At 47.0% G+C, this 17,485-nt stretch overlaps 1 protein-coding gene across 1 annotated transcript in view; it reads left to right on the forward strand.

Moving 5' to 3' along the window:
- RBM33 (RNA binding motif protein 33) overlaps positions 1-17,485 on the forward strand; it is a 152,012-nt gene that overhangs the window by 38,826 nt on the left and 95,701 nt on the right. Inside the window, 1 exon segment of the mRNA XM_077761688.1 lies at positions 11,856-11,934. Within this exon segment, the coding sequence (XP_077617814.1) occupies positions 11,856-11,934 (79 nt within the window).

A 17,485-nucleotide genomic window follows, 5' to 3' on the forward strand; every position in this document is an offset into this window, starting at 1 on the left:
CCTACGTTCCTCTGTACCTTCGTGGAGTGTAGGGACCACAGTCCACACAGCTGTTGCTTTTGTGTGTGGAAGGCAGAAAAGGGATGGAGGGAGTGGGCCTTCTCCTTTTCTTTGACATTTATTCCTTTAAGTTTCACCTATTTAGCAACTGATCTTTGCCAGTTTAGAAAGTTTAGCTTTTTAAAAAGAGGGTCTAGAGTTTTGGGAAAGGATCTAGGGTATAATTTCCTTTAGATTGTGAGTCATGATGGCAACATTGGCTGGCTGAGCTCAGACCACTTGCCCTCCTCCAGGCAGCCTGGGACGGCAGAGAATCCAGGGTCTCGCTTTTGTAGCTTCCATATTGGGAGGCAGAGCCCCGTCTTCTATTGGGATTCCTAGTGTGATTGACTTCCAGACTCCAGAAGAAATTCCGTTGTAGGACAGGCAAACAGCTGATGTGCAGGACACATAAGCAGAGCACAAAGTTCATTTTAGAGAGAACCTTTCCACGGGCCCGTATAGGTGAGAGATCTTTAAAACAATGACTGTAAATTATTTTTCAAGCAACATGGCATAGGGACTCACTATGAATACTTTGCTTGGGTTACTCAGTTTCATAGTTCTTCTCTGTAGGGCTAATATGCTCACTTTCAGAGTCCCCTCCCCTCCCCTCCCATGTAGGATTCATGTCCTCATGGAGCCCAATGTAGGGCTCGAACTCATGACTCTGACATTAAGACTTGAGCTGAGATCAAGAGTCAGAAGCTTAACTGACTGAGCCACCCAGGTGCCCCTCAAAGTTCTTGAACATCATTACCCTGATTGTTTTTCCTAGATGATTCAAATAAAGGGTCTAAATTTACTCACCTATAAAATACAGAATTTTGACTATTATTTAGAATACAAGCATATAACATGAGATGGTGTTGAAGCAAAAGAAAGAAGGTTGAGAACCTTTGGACTATGCAATGAATGGCAAATTTTGTCTGCAAAGGACCATGTGGCTTCTGTTGCAGTTCCTCTGTTGTGCCCTTATAGCCTGAGAGCAGCTCCCAACAGTAGGTACTGAACACACAGTTCAGTAAAAGCTGCCCACATGAACAGGCAGCAGCCACAGAGAGGGGTGGCAGACCCTTCTTGGCCTGTGGGCCGTAATTGGCTGACCCTTGGACTAGGCAGTTGGCTAGAACCCTCTGGAAGCTAATGTTCTGTACTGTTTATAATCCAAGTTCCAGGCTCCTGGAAAAGAGATTGTGAGAATGCGGAGCAAGAGAGCTGCGTTGATCATGGACCTCCAGCCGCTGTGTGCTTGCGAGCTGGGAGAGTTCCGGTAGATACCTAGAGTCTTGTTCTAGGGACAGGTGACTTCCTTATGAAAATAGAACATCTAGCAGGATGTTTAATTTTTTAATTTTTTTAAATGTTTAATTTTTGAGAGAGAGAGACAGCATGAGCGGGAGTGAGAGAGAGGGAGATACCGAATCTGAAGCAGGCTCCAGGCTCTGAGGGGTCAGCACAGAGCCCGATGAGGGGCTCGAACTGACAAACTGAGATCATGACCTGAGGCTAAGTTGGAAGCGGCTGATGGAGCCCTCCAGGTCCCCCAGCAGGATGTTTAGATAAGGAGTCTCCTGTGTGGGCCTTGACCTCTCTGGACCCCGAGCAGTTAGTTTTCCCCTGGGTCTTCAGGGATGCATCGTTGTTGCTTCAAAACTGGACTGATGTGGACACAGTTTGTTCTCTTGGTTCTGCTCACTGTGACAGGAACAAACAGGAACTTTTAAAAAAGGGTTTGTGCATATTCTAAAGGTGCTGCATTGGGTGTGGTCTTTCCTTTGCTCCACATGCCTTTGTCCAAGCACACTGAGAGTTGGGTTTATTTCCTTTTGGGAATTGTAGTTGTTTTCCACTTCTACTCTTGCTGTAGCTGTAGCTCTGCATTACTTACAGGGTGTTTTTTTGTTTTGTTTTGTTTCCTTGGTGTCAGGGGATGAGATTGCTTTCTCCAGAAAAAGAGGCCCCCACTTGCCTTTTCAACCACACACGTCTTTCCCGCATGCTTGTGTGAATTCACGCTTGGGCCGGGATTCCCAGCAGTTGTCCTTTGGGACCTCGCTGTAGTAATTTCCCTGTTTTGCTTCATCCTCACGTTTGATCACTTTTCCTCTTCCCCACATGCATCTACTCGTGATCACCTTGCTCCTCCATTGAGAAAAACAAACATTTTTTTCTCTATTTTAAATGGTCCCCTTCAGGCATCTGTTCCATGTTTGTGCTTTCGAGGCCAGGTCTCCTTGAGCGTGGATCTGAACCTGTGCACGGCAGTCATATCTCCGTCCTTTCACTTGCTGTTGACCTTTGTGCTGGGAGAAACCATTTAATACAATAAACTGTGAAGAGTAGCATGACAGAACTATTCACCCTGCAGCTGGCATGAGCACTTAACACATTTTGTCACATTTGCATCAGGGGTATGTTTTAAATGAAGGACCTTATTACAGATAAGGCCCCCATTATACTTTACCTGATCACTTATCTCTTTCCTCTCTGTAGTCTTGGACACCATCAGGAATTTGGTGTATTTCCCATACATGTATTTCTTTATGTATCAGTGTCAGGGTATTAAATTAGTAAATATACCTACATACATGTGTTCATAGCCAATATGTAGTATTCATTTTATGCCAGAAAGGTTAGTCTGTGCATGTGTCATTTTGTATTTTTACTAGTTTGTCTTTGGTTTAGCCTTGTCAGTGAGGCCCCCTGCAGAGCAAGTAAGGAAGCAGAGGTGGGTGCATGTAGACTGTTCTGTGTGGCGTCTGTGCCGTCGTGCGCACCGCCACCTCCAGCCTGGGGGGACGCTCATGTCCCCGGATGCTGTCAGACGTTTGAGTCTTTGTCAGAAGTGGAAAGTTATTCATGGTTCACTTTAAAATGTCTCTTATTTTAAAAGAGACTTATTATGGAAAAAATGTCTATGCCTGTCATCTAGTGACAGCAGCGTGGAGTCACGGCCAGTTGCATTTCGTCTCTGAGCTACCTCCTTACTCCCTCCGTCCTGTGAAACACTCATCCCCGTTCCCGTGCTCACCCCCTGGCCCCCACCATTCCACCTTCTGTCTCTGTTAATCTCACCACTCTCGGGACTTTGTGTAGGAGGAGTCAGACGGCATTTGTCTTTCTGTGAATGGCTTACTTGATGTCGTGTGGTGTTGTGAGTAGCCGGACTGCCGTGCTGGTCATTGGATTGTATGTACACTGAGATGTGGAATTGCCACACCATCCTAATCCAGTATGACCTCACCTTAACAATTGTATCTGTAGTGACCCTATTTCTTTTTTAATGTTTGTTTATTTTTGAGAGAGAGAGAACTCGAGGGAAGGGGCAGAGAGGGGGAGATGGAAGATCTGAAACAGGCTCTGTGCTGTCAGCTCAGACTCACACACCCTAAGATCATGACCTGGGCTGAAGTCGGACGCTTAACTGACTAAGCGCCCCCTGTAAGGATCCTATTTCTAAATAAGGTCACATTATGAGGTTCTGGTGGACAAGACTTTTTAGATGACACCATGTTTGTGATAAAAAAATAAATACAACGTTTGGATTTTGTTCCTGGCACATAGCTCCTAAAACCCTTTGATTTTTTTTTTTTAATGTTTTATTTATTTCTAGGAGAGAGAGAGAGACAGTGTGAGCAGGGGAGGGTCAGAGAGAGAGGGAGTCACAGACTGAAACAGGCTCCAGGCTCTGAGCTGGCAGTCAGCACAGAGCCCGACGCGGGGCCCGAACCCACGAACCGCGAGATCGTGACCTAAGCGAAAGTCGGACGCTTAACCGACTGAGCCACCCAGGCGCCCCTAAAACCCTTTGAATTTATTGTCTTTTGTATGCTAACAAATGACACACTAGCTAGCTTCAAGATGGGGGCCGGTTGCCAGAAAAAAACAACCGTATTGAAAGGGTGAGAATTTTCAGCCTCAGCCTCGTTTCCTGGGAGGTAGGAGAGGGACTGGCTGTTGAGTCAGTCATCACTGGCCAGTGGTTTAAGTCAAGCCTTTGCAATGGGGCCTCCATAGAAATCAGCCAGTGAGGGCGTTTGGGGTGGCTTCCCACAGCCCTGTGCTGGGCAGTGGCCTACGTACCCTTACCGTGCGGACAGAGGCTGTCGCACTCGGACCCTTCCCAGCTTCATCCTGAATCCGGCTCTTCATTTTTGTCCTTTAAACTGTGATAGTAAGTTATCAGGGTTTCCTGGGGTCTGTGCTGACTTATGTAAGCTGTTCAGTTGAATTATTTAATTTGGGTGAAAGGTGATTATGGGAACCTCTGAATTTGTAGTTGGGTGGTCGAAGGGCGGGTAGTCCGGGCACCCCATTTGCAGCTGAAACGTGAGGTGGGGCAATCTCGCGAGACAGAGCCCTTCACCTGTGTGCTAACTCTGGGTTATGAGGGTCAGAGTGGAAGCCTTCCCGGAGCATCTGGGAGTCAGAGACCGCCCTGTCGCGCAGTCAGCAAGCCCGACTTGTCGCGGTGTTACAGGGATGACTGGTGTGTGATAGGACACGGGCTGGGCCGCCTTTCCAAGACCGAGCTCCTTGCCGCCCGCCCGTCCCACCCCCAAAATAAACCAGCACGTTTATCAGTCAGTTCACAGACCACTAATATTCCAGATTCAAAATCCTTGGGTTTTCTTTGACTTCCCTTCTGCCCCTATCACGGCCGTTTAGTCCACATGAGCTGGCCTCTAAAGGGACAGATTCTGGCTTACTCACGGTCGTGCTCTCCGGCCTGTTCTCCTGTGCCGCTGACCGGGATCCCCCCACTACTTGGTTTGTAGTTCTTGTCCAGGCCACTGTTTGTTTTCTGTCACCTCAGTCATTGCTTTGTTTTTTTTTTGTTTGTTTGTTTAGTTTTGTTTTTGCTGCTAGATAATCTTTCCGAACTGCAGTCATGCTGCATGTTGAGGATAGATTTCTCGTGTTGCTTCTTCAGTAATGCCCCAGATCTGCCTTCTCAGCGTTTAGTTTCCTGTTGCTTCTCTCTGTGACCGGTGTTTCACACGCACTGAACTTGAACTGCTCACGGTCTCCTGGGCTTGCACGGCACTTCTCAGCCCATGTGTTGGTTTCCCCGGTTGCCCATCCGCTTGGCCGAAATCTGGTCACTGCTTAGACTTTCTGTCCATTACTTCCCGGTGTGTAACACCAGATTTCGCTCTCCTCAGCCCCCAGTGCCATGTGTGTTTTTGGGGGCTCGGGGGAGGGCTGGAAATTACCCTCAAAATACCTCCTGGGTTGAAGAAATTTTTACTTGAATTGAGTCATTCCATTGATTTTACTTCAGTGGCTTTTTCTGAGAAACTTAAATAGTGTGAATTTCATACTTGGTTGAACACACCCTGTGCCATCCATCCTGTGGTAGTTTGCGCGTTCTGTGTTCGGATGTGTGCGTAGGTGAGCTTTGGGAATAGTGTTCGCCTGAGGTTATGATCGCTACTTCTGATCAGAGAAATTTGGGGTGATTTTAATACTGTCTTTGTACTTTCAGTTATTGGAAGAAGTTTTATACTAAGCTGGTTATTACTTTGGTAAGGACAAGTTGTTACTCTAAGAAAACAGGTTTTGTAAAACCGTAAGGAAGAATATAAAGCCAGTCTATAATTAATCCCATGCAGAAAGGTAACTATTATTAGCACGTTTGCTCATACCTTCCAGATACACACGCACACGTCTGTTTTATGTATAAAATGGTGTATTATAATGCATGATATTGTGGGACTTTTTCTCCCACATTACATAATTGTAGACATTTTCTCATGTGAGGAGAAAGAACAATACTGGTTATAGTTCTTCTTGTTGCCTAGTTAGAGGACTGTTGTTTTAATTTTACCTCTCTGCTTTGTCTTCTTCTGGTTGACTTCCACTCTTCCCCTGTGGATAGCACATTCCTTGGTGAGCCCTCTTACCCATACTGGCCGTGTTCACTGAGTGGATGAGAATGGCTTTCAAAGTCTTGAGCGTCCCCAGGATTATTTCAGTGTCTGAGGGCTATTTTCGAAATAGTGCTAAGACCCGATGTGCCCTTTTCACTGTGCTTAAATTTGTACGTGGTTGCAGAGGTAATGGTGAGTCAGCCTGTTAACCTTAGCATGAATTAAGGCAGTGGCTACAAAGGGTTACAAGTCAGGCCACACAGGGGGAAAAATTAGTTTTGTTTAGTTAGACCCTTGATGAAGCAGTAAACATTATTAATTTTATTAAATCTTGACCCTGAGTACATAAAAAAATATTTTCTTTGGTGTAAGACCAAATGGGAAGTATGCCTAAGGCACTTCTGTTACTACCAGCTGTGGCCTCCAGGGAAGAGTACCTGTCTGGTTGCGTTGAGCTGAATTAGCTGTTTACTGTTTTGTTTTTTCACAAAACACCAGTTTTACTTGAAAAAACCATTGACTAACTATAATCATGCAGGTGTTAGTATTTGCCAGATGTTGGCTTGCAGGTGAAGTGAGCCTGTCTCTTAAAGGAAATGCCTGACAGTATTGATTGTCAATGAGGAAATCCAAGCTCTCAGGCAAAAATTAGCATTTTGGAAAAGTTGTATTTGCTATGGTGAATTTGAAAAGATCCTAATATTTGAAGACTTTTCTGAAGAGATTGGTGGTGCTATTAATAACAAATGTAGTTTTTGATATTGAGTGATGAAACGTGTCCAGATCTGAAAGAACTGGATAACTCCATGAACCAGTATTTTCTTTAAAAAAAATTTTTTTAACGTTTTATTTATTTCTGAAAGAGAGAGAGAGAGAGCGCGTGCGCGCGTAAGCAGGGGAGGGTCAGAGAGAGAGGGAGACACAGAATCTGAAACAGGCTCCAGCTCTGAGCTGTCAGCACAGAGCCCGATGTGGGGCTCGAACCCACAAACTGTAAGATCGTGACCTGAGCCGCAGTCAGATGCTTAACTGACTGAGCCACCCAGGCGCCCCAGAACCAGTATTTTCAAAATGATGTTGCACAGTCACTCATGATAAAAGATACATTAACAATGCAAGACGTACCGGTGCATTTTAATAGAAGTGAGTACGAAATGTTCATTGATAACGCTTCAGATTCTGCAAAAGCCTCTAAGAAGCTGCTACTTGTCACATATTGGTATAGTATCAAGACCATCTGAAGTTATCTGAAAACCCTATTGACTCTTTTACAGCTTCATATGTATTTGGTGTTGGATTTCTTTCCTGTACTTCAATTAGAACAACATATCAAATGCAGTAGGAGATGTAAAAATCTAGCTGTTTTCTACAAAGACAGACATTAAGGAGTTTTGCAAAGCTGTTACATTGGGGGCATCTGGGGGGGGCTCAGTGGGTTAAATGTCTGTTGATTTCGGCTCAGGTCATGATCTCACGAACTCTGAGATTGAGCTCTGGGTCAGGCTCCATGCTGACAGCACAGTGCCTGCTTGGGACTCTCTCTGCCCCCTCCCATGCTCGTTATCTCTCTCTCTCTCTCTCTCTCTCGTCCCTCTCTTTGGTTCTTTAGTCACGTTTCATGTAGTTGTTTGAGTCTACTTGCAGCCTATCATCCTGTTAAGTCTAACATGTCCTCATGTAGGCCTTTTTAAAAATTTTTTTAAAAAAATGTTTTGTTTATTTTGAGAGAGAGAGAGACAGCATGAGCAGGGGAGGGTCAGAGAGAGAGGGACACACAGAATTGGAAACAGGCTCCAGGCTCTGAGCTGGCAGCACAGAGCCCGACACGGGGCTCGAACCTACGGACCATGAGATCGTGACCTGAGCTGAAGTCGGACGCTTACCCTTAACCGACTGAGCCACCCAGGCAACTCATGTAGGCCTTTTTGTTGCCTGCCTTTTTTCCTGACGGGTTTTGTATGGGTTATGCTTCCTGTTTCTTTGCGTTTCTTGTAATTTCTTGTCGGCAACTGAACATTTTAGATCATGTGTGTGTCCACTTGGGGTGCTGATCTCCTTACTCCCCGCCTCTGGGTTTATTAGTGATTTGCTTGTTTACTTGTTTGACGACTGGCTAGGTTGTCAGTGAAGACTTCCATCCTCCACTCCGCGCTGAGCAGGGTGAAGCTTCTGATGACACTCCTCAAGGCCCCCGCCTTGGGCACGCCCATAGTCCCCCTGCCATGGCGGTGGTTTGGCCCTGCTCATTTCTTTCTCTCTGATCACATCTTCAGTGTCCTGGGTGCGAATTGCTTTGTAAACTGATCATATTAAATTCCAGGCTCCTTTGAATGGTGTCTGCGGTCGGTGTTTGAAGATCTGTTTTAACCCCAGTGGGCCCTTCCCACCGGTCTCTCCGTTTCTTTCTGGCACACTAGGCACCCTGTACAGGTCAGCCTTTGTCTCCAGTGGCTCTTACGCTCTTCTCAATGACTCTCCAGAACTCTCACGTCCTGAGCGCACCTTTTGGCCAGAACTCTTGTTGCACTGTATTCCAGGTGAAACCAGCTCCTCTGAGAGAGTTTGGGGACTCTCTGTTCTAAGGGTTGCTTTTCTCTTCCAACCGGAATCGATGTATTATTACCTTGTTAGAACTTGATTGGCTAATTTCTGGCCCTAGTCTAGAAACATTCCTGGGGATTTAATTGGTATTTTTATCCTCTGACTCCCTTAGGTAGATTCTCTCTGAGGAGGTATCTGCTAGTTCTCAAGCCTCTTTGCTTGCATGTGTATCTAAGAGGAAGAATGTCATTCCAATTTTTTGATTTTCCTAACAAAGTTTTAAATACCATACACTTGGTATGGGAAAAATGTAAAATGTCTTATAAATATTTTCTGTATTGATTACATGCTATATAATACTTTGGATATACTAGGTTAAATAAAGTATGTTATTAAAGTTTTGGGGTATTTTTTGCTTTTTATGTTTTTAAAATGTTTATTAATTTATAGAGAGAATGTATGTGCTTGCATGAATGTAGGTGGGGCAGTGAGAGAGGGGAAGAGGGAATCCCCAGCCCGTGCAGGGCTTGAGCTCATGAATGGTGAGATCATGACCTGAGTTGAACTCAGGAATTGCATGCTCAGCTGACTGAGTCACCCAGGCACCCCTCTTTTTGCTTTTTAAAATGTATCTGATCAGACTCTGCTGACAGCTCAGAGCCTGGAGCCTGCTTCACATTCTGTGTCTCCCTCTCTGCCTCTTCCCCTGCTTGTGCGTGTGCGCTCTCTCTCTCGCTTGCTCTCTCTCTCAAAAAAGCCACATTAAAATGTGGCTACCTGAAAATATAAATTATATACGTGACTTGGATTTTATTTCTGTTGTTCAGTTCTCTGTTATCACTATTTCCTTTAAACAGGGTCTTTGTTTTCTATGGTTAATTTGGAAAAATGTAAAGATACACAGAGTATTATAAAAGTATCTTTGGGTCTCCTGGGTGGCTCATTTGGTTAAGTGTCTGACTCTTGATTTTGGCTCAGATCATGATCTCATGGTTCCAGGTGATTGAGCCCTGTGTCAGGCTCTGTAGTGACAGTGCAGAGCCTGCTTCGGATTCTCTTTCTGTCCTTCTCTCTCTCTCCCTCTCCAAATAAATAAGCTTAAAAACCATATCTTAGGGGCGCCTGGGTGGCTTAGTTGGTTGAGCGTCCGACTTTCGCTTAGGTCATGATCTCGCGGTTCGTGGGTTCGAGCCCCGCATTGGGCTCTGCTGACTGCCCGCTCAGAGCCTGGAGCCTATCTCGGAGTCTGTATCTCCCTCTCTTCTCTCTCTGACCCTCCCCTGCTCACGCTGTCTCCCTCTTTCTCTCCCCCTCTCTCTCTCTCTCCTAGAGATAAATAAAAATATTAAAAAACCCCCAAAAAACCCATATCTTTAATTTTTAGCAAAGCAGAAGTTTTTCCTTTTCATGTAGTTGTAGTAAAAATATATACTGAAAAATTATTTTGTAGAGAAAATACCTTACTAAAATTTAGGATTAAAAAAATTCTAGTCTGTCGGTGATTTTTCATGCTTAATGGTATTCAGTAACTTTGTACCTAATTTTTAAAAATTATTATAAACAGCAAAAGTGTTTATAATAGTTGCATGTGGAACTTCTGTATTTTCTTCATTCATTCGTTCATTTGGGTGCTGTGTACTCAACAGTAGTACGTGACAAGGTAGGGTCCCCTAAGCCCTTCCCCTTCTTCAAGGGGTCTGGGATGGAAACTGTGGTGGTCAGGAAATCCTCAGTGTTCTGGGGGGTGAGCTGGGGGCAGGGACTCCCTAGCAGCTGAGGGGCTCCCTTCCTCTTGTGCCCTTGCTGGGGCTGGTGGTCAGCGGGCTCTTACTCCGTGAAAGCCATGTGGACCTTAAGATCCACCACTCAGTTGCTGTGGTCAGAATCATTGTCATACCAGCAAAGGAGCTTGACAAAGTGCCAGCCCCAGTGCCAGCCCCAGCATTAAAGGTGGAAAAGTGGGTGTTACTGTTGAAGTCACAGGAGATGACATGGTCCTCTGTGGGGCCCAGGATGCCCCCCAGTGGCCTGTTTCATCACCTTCTTGATGTCATTGTATTTGGCAGTTTTCTCCAGGTGGCATTAGATCCATGACTGACAGGTTGGGAGCGGTGACACGGAAGGCCATGTCATTGAGCTTCCCGTTCAGCTCAGGGTTGACCTTGCTACAGTCTTGGTGGCACCAGAAGGAGGAGGGGTGATGTTCTGAGCAGCCCCACAGCCAGCACACCACAGCTTCCCAGAGGGGCCATCAGGAGTGGCCTTCTGGTTGGCAGTGATGGCATGGACTGTGGGCATGAGTCCTTCCACAGTGCCAGAGTTGTCCTGGATGACCTTGGCCAGAGGGACTAAGCAGGTGGGGGTGCAGGATGCATTGCTGACAAGCTTGAGGGGTTGTTATACTTCTCATGGCTCATGCCCATCCCAAACACAGGACGTCAGTAAAAGAGGCTGAGATGCTGACTCTCTGGGTTCTACCCTGCAGCTTAGTCCCAGCCTTCTCCACGGTGGTGAACATACCACTGGAGCTCACAGTGCACTCAGCACCAGCGCCGCCCCACTTCATGTTGACAGGATCTCGCTCCCGGAAGATGGAGATGGGCTTTCCATTGAGGGCGAGTTTCCCCCTTCTTAGCCTTGACTGTGCGTTGAACTTGCCCTGGGCAGAATCAGTGGGACATGTAGACCTTCACTGTTGTGTCTCAGGGGTGCAGCGCTCACTGCACAAGAAGTGGCCTTCTGACAAACGGGGGAACAGAGAGCCAGAACTTCTACATCCTAAAATGTCATTTCAGGAGTCCTTGAAAGAAACAAGTTGGTTCAGTACAGATCTTCTTCCTCAACTTACGATGGGCTTATGTCCTGATAAGCCTGTCATAAGGTGAAAATATTGTTAATTTGAAAATGCGTTTAATATACCTAACTTACTGACCATTATGGCTTAGCCTGGCTTACGTTAAATGTGCTCACACGTTCACATGACCTGCAGTTGGGCAAAATCACGTGACACAAAACCTATTTTATAATAAAGTGTTGACCAGTGTATGTAGTGTATTGGATACTGTACCGAAAGTGACACAGAACAGTCTGGGTACAGATGGTGGTTACTCCCTTGCTGGCTTATCCTCCTGATCCCGTGGCTCCTGGGAGCTGCTGCTGCTGCCCTTCCCTGTCCAGCATCATGAGAGAAAGCTTCGGGCTGCATGTTGCTTGCTAGCTTGGGAAAAGACTCAGATTCAGAATTTGAAGTATGGCTTTTATGGACTGCGTATTGCTTCTGCACCGTTGTGAAGTTGAAAATAGAAGTTAAGCCATTGTTAAGTCAGGGACCATCAGTATTTGAATATGTGTGTCTGTGTTAATTTAGTAAGACTGACTTTTGTGGCTTCTCTTTCACAGATGATGACTTTGACCAGTTTGATAAGCCGGGTGCAGAGCGGTCGTGGAGAAGAAGAGCTGCGGACGACGACTGGGACAGGTGCGGCACGGTGCGGGCTTCCGGGCCGTGCGGGGGCCTGTCCCTGCTGGGCCCCAGCGAGGGCGGGGAGCTTTCTGCTGGGCCCCTGTTCAGGCCTGTTGTCTTCCTTCTCTGTGTTTATACGCGGGGATGGTATCGATCGGTGGACGCCCAGAGCTGTTATTGGAGGGGTCGTGTGCCCGAGTCCTTTCCTTCTGTACCCTACCCAGATTTGGTCAGACTGTAACATCTTTGCCAATTTAATATGTGTAAAATAGTATTATGTATAATTTAAATGTTTATTTCTTGGATGAGTAGCAAAGATGAAACTGTCTTTAGGAACTCACATGCTCTAGAAGTATTTAAAGTATTCGTAGTGGTGACAAGTGTCACGTCCCTCTAGTGATCACTTCTGGCGAGCTGCTCTAGGAGGAGACGGACGTGACTTGAGAAGTACACGGGGCTTAGTCTGGGGGTGGGGTTCTCGAATGAGGATTATTCTCTACACATTTCCTACTGTCTTAAACACTGTGTTGGAAACAAAACCTTACCTTATGGCTGGAGTCAGAAAGGTTAGTATAAAGGTAAATGGGTCTGAACCGAGAAGGGCGACGGTGCTCTGCAGTCACAAGAAACCTGATTGCCGTTGGAAGCCTGCGACGCCCCAGAACACTTCCAGCGCAGTCTGCACTGCACAGTGTACACGGTGCACGCTTAGAGCCTGGGTCACAGTGAGTGTTCTTCAGTGGCCGTGGGCAGAGCCGCAGCAGAACCTCCTGTACAGAGTTGCCCCTGCAGAAGTGCTGATAACCAGCTTTGTTTACAGGATGGCGGTGGGGAGCTGAGTAAAGTATAAGGTATATTTTAGTAGTTTACTTACCACTTGGATTTTTTCCTCTGCCAGCTGTCTAGCCCTATCTGTGTATATTTTTCCCGTGGGTCGTCCGTCTTTTCCTTACTGATTTTAGGGATTGGTTATACTTTCTGAGATTTATTTTTTGTGCTTAGGGATCCCTTCTCTCAGGCTGTGACCTGTGTTCCCTCAAACAGCAGCGTTCAAGTAGATTTTTATAAGTAATAAAATCAAATGGATAATCTGTGTGTAAGCCTGTATGGCTTTTGTTTATTTATTTAAAGCAATTTTTTAATGTTATTTATTTTTGAGAGAGACTGCATGAGCAGGGAGGAGCAGAGAGAGAGACAGACAGACAGAATCTGAAACAGGTTCCAGGCTCTGAGAAAGCTGTCAGCGCAGAGCCCGACGCAGGGCTCAGACCCATGAACTGTGAGTTCATGACCTGAGCCGAAGTCGGACGCTCAACCGACTGAGCCACCCAGGCGCCCCAGTAAACACTTGATTCTTAACATTTTTTTAAATTTTTTTTTATTTCTAGGAGAGAGAGACAGGTGAGCAGGGGAGGGTCAGAGAGAGAGGGAGTCACAGACTGAAACAGGCTCCAGGCTCTGAGCTGGCAGTCAGCACAGAGCCCGACGCGGGGCTCGAACCCACGAACCGCGAGATCATGACCTAAGCGAAAGTCGGACGCTTAACCGACTAAGCCACCCAGGCGCCCCTTGATTCTTAACTTTTATTTAGCAGTTTTCAGAATATTGGGCCAGTTCCTTAGCATCCTCCAAAGGGGGGTTTTGTTTCTGAATGATTTTCAGCCTACAGAGTGAAGTGCTGCATGTATGTGTTAATCCACTGCAGTTACCGTTTTCATTGATATTGACTTGTTCAGTGTCTGTTCAGGGGGACCATCAGTTGTCCCGACGTCAGCCGGCTCTCTGCCGCGAGGGGATCAGCTTGTGGCTCGGCTCTGGGACAGGGCGTCACTTCTTGTTCTCCCTGGGGTGACTGGCGGCTGTCCCAGCGCCGTTTATGAATGAGTTCCTCTCCTCGCTCGTTCTCAGTGTGCGTTTGTGTCCAGAGCTTCTGCATCATGTGTATTTCTTTCCTTCTTTAAAAGCATAGGACAGCCTCTTCCATGTACTGTGGATGATGGAGGGAGAACTTTGGAAGTTAAGGGGAAGAGTGAGTCAGAAATTGTTACTATCAGCTCTTGCTGCCATGTCGCATTAATGGTAAATATTTGGAAGAATGTGATGTCATTGTTGAATCAACACTTGAAGTATTTAAGTCTTATTCAACGATGTGAAGGGGAAGAGTGAGTCAGAAATTGTTACGATCAGCTCTTGCTGCCATGTCGCATTAATGGTAAATATTTGGAAGAACGTGATGTCATTGTTGAATCAACACTTGAAGTATTTAAGTCTTTTTCAACGATGTGCTTGTATCAGTCTGTATCCGTGCAGGAGAAAGACCACATTCTCAAGGCTTCAACTGAAGCTCATTGGATTGAAGAGGCTTTTACGGAGAGGGTTATAGAAGCAGCCCGAGTCGGGGAGGTGTGCGGGGAGTAGCAGCAGGCCTGATGGGGAAGAGGGGGCCCCTAGAGCCCGCTGGGGGTTGCGGTGCTTAGCCGCGGGCGGGGCTGGGTTGTGCACACGTGAGGGAGGGGTGCTTCCTCTCCTCCTGCTTTGTAATAGTCCGTTGGGCCGTCCCCTGGGCCAAGGAGCAAAGGCAGGAGGGCCTGCACGCGCCTTCGCAGAGAAGCCCTCCAGTACCCGAGGGGGCAGCCGCGGCAGGGGCGTGGCCTGGAGCGAGGAGGCGCCCAGATAGCGCACCGCTTGTCCTCCCTTACTTCTGGTTTGGAAAGGCTGCGGCCAAGTGGCTGACTGCAGAATACTTGTTTCTTAAAATATCTTTCAGCGTACACCTACTTATTAGGTTCCTTTTTGTGTTTGTTTAAAGAGAGCGAGCAAGCATGACAGAGAGATGACAGAGGACCCTGAGCAGGCTCTGTGCAGGGGGCCCGACGCGGGGCTCCACCTCCCGAACCGTGAGGTCACAGCCTGAGCCGGAGTCGGCCACTTAACTGAGCCACCCAAGCGCCCTGCTCATTTAATAGAAAAGAATACCTGCTCTCCAAGAGCTGATTGTCTCTAATCTTTTATAGGAAACACTGTGAGAGTGACGATTGGTGAGAGCCCGAGGGAGTCTGGCAGTTGAAGGCAGGCCCCTCCCTACCCAGCCCTGTGCTCCTCTCCTTTGCCCACACAGCTGCCATTGTCGGTGGGGGCGCAACTGCTTGTCTCTTCGGTGTTTTTGTCCTTGTTTTTCGGTATATGAAACTTTATTATTGTCATGTTTTCATCATCAAAACCTAGGCTCTTGGTCTTGCCTTTGAATGAGGCCAAAAGAGAGACATTGGCTACTTTGACGACCTTAAAGCGAACTCTAGGAATGTCACCGATAGCATGATCTTTGTGACCAGATCCTGCAACTGGAACCGCATCATTTTCCTTGATAAAATTCGACCAACCATCTTTGGGTACAAAGGCTGTGATGATTTTGCCGTTCCTGATCAGCTGGACGCTGATGCACTTCCTGCGGCAGAATTTGCCTGTTGGCCTTCAGCCTCTACTTTCCCAGCACGTTGCACTTTGCACGGGAAGCACTCCCACAAAGGCTGGCTTTCAGGGCCGTGCCCAGGCGGGCCTCCCTGCCCTGTGGCCGTGCCGCCCCTGCTCTCGTCCGCGGCCGCGGGCTTCCTGGCAGTAGGAAGACTGACCCTTGCGCGTCCTGCCGGCCCCCTGGTCCCCCGGCCGCAGCGAAAAAGAGCATCTCTCTGAAAGGATTGACTGGGCTCGGCGCTCCTGCTGGTTCACTGCTTTTGGTGACAGTGTAATTTTGGTAGTGCTTTGTATTTTATAAATTTCCTTCTTTTTGTGTACATCTTTTGTAAGGATCCTACTTGATGACAGTAGGGAAATGCACTTACTTTTGGTGGAGGTGGAGGTGTGTTAGTAGATAGGATTTGGACTCCAGAGCTAGGCCGTCTCGGTTCACCTACTGATGTCACCACTTCCTAGCTGGGTGACCTTGAGCCGATGATTTAACATCTCATTGTCTTTGTTTTCACATTTAAAAAACTGGGGGATGATATAAACATCTATGTAGTGGGGTTGTTATGTCAGCGAGAAAGCTGATACATGTGAACCACATGGCTCCTGGCACGGAATATATTGATTTCATGACTTCTCGAGCTATAATTTGTGTCTGTTGTGGTCGTGTGGGCTTAATCCTTCTGTCTCCCATCCTGCTTTCTTATTTCACGCCGTTGTCTTTGTTAGTCATGGAAGCAACTATTTTCCATCTGTGTACTCTCCACTCATTTATAACTGTCAGTTTTCCTTTATCTTTTTAAAAATGCTTTTGTTTAGGAAAAATAGACCGATTTCCTTCCATATTACATCTTTTGTTAGCAGAAGGTACGGGTAGTTTCTAGATTTTTGTTTGTATAATTACCAACACCTTTTTGTATTATGGTTTTAGGCATTCTCAGTGTCCCCTAGGCAGAGCGTGTCACCTTTCATTTTGTCAGAGCGACGGCCTAGCGGGAGGCTTGGCTTCAAAGGGGCGAGTGTATGTATGTTTTGGTCTAGAATCAGTTCTCAAGTGTGTTCTTGTCAGTGTTGTGACTGGGGCCCGTGTTTTTGTCACCCAGAGAGCATGACTGTAGCACAGACATGCAGACGTCGTGTCTGAGAGGCGACTAAGTGGTCTGTGGGAGTGTCGGAGGGAGTGTGGTGGCTCTCTGTCACAGCTGTCTAGTCACACAGGCCGGCGACAGTCCCCGCGGGCCAGCTCTTGTCCCGGGTCTCCCGTTGCCGGGTGACGTCGGGCGGGTTGTTTAATTGCTTGGCCCTGTTTTCTTCATCTATAATGTGAAGGTAAAGGATTTATACAGGGTCACCTGAGATAACAAAAAAGGTGTTCAGTGCATGAGTGAAAGGATTTCTTGAGTTGTTTCTAGTTCTAAAAGTACATAGAAACGCCCGTTCCTGTAGTAACTCCTGCATTCCTGGTATCCTGTTCTGCAAAGTAGCACATTGCAGTAAACACGGTTTTTGGGTAAAATAATGCTTAAAACCTACAGAACTTACAGAAATTTGTAACCAGAGTGCTGATACAAAAGAGTAACAGCCCTAATAAGAACATTGGTGCATTTGCACCTAAGAAATGCAGTCTGATTTTCTCCTTCTAGATGTTGTCCTTAAAAGGCATTTGTTCTGGAGACCGTGGGTTCCCCAGAACCCAGAATGTGATTCAGGGGTGGCCGTCTTCTCCACCAGCCAGCCGACCAGCAAAACCCATGCCGCGGGGAGCATCTTTAGCTTTCGGGTCTGGTAAAGCTTTCTGAGCTAACCGTGCCAGTCCCTTGGGAGCGTGCCACGCTCACTGAGAGCGTCCGAGTGCGCTCGCAGTCGCCGTGGCTTCCTCGTGCGTGCTCGTCAGCATCGCCCTCCGCGGCTCTTCGGTTGCTGCAGTGCCGTGAGCCTCAGATGGGCTCTCCGGTCTGCGTTTAATTTTCCTGGTTAATGATGTTGGGCGTCTTTTCTTACTTTGTCATAGGTGTTTTTAAGGCAGGGAAAGGCCCAGGTGCTCCCTGTTTTAGTCTTCCTTTCCGGCTTACGGAGCAGGTCCGGCAAGTGCACACCTCCCGCT

The sequence above is a fragment of the Crocuta crocuta genome, unplaced genomic scaffold (assembly GCF_008692635.1).
Source record: "Crocuta crocuta isolate KB4526 unplaced genomic scaffold, BGI_CrCroc_1.0 scaffold408, whole genome shotgun sequence".
NCBI lineage: Eukaryota > Metazoa > Chordata > Mammalia > Carnivora > Hyaenidae > Crocuta > Crocuta crocuta.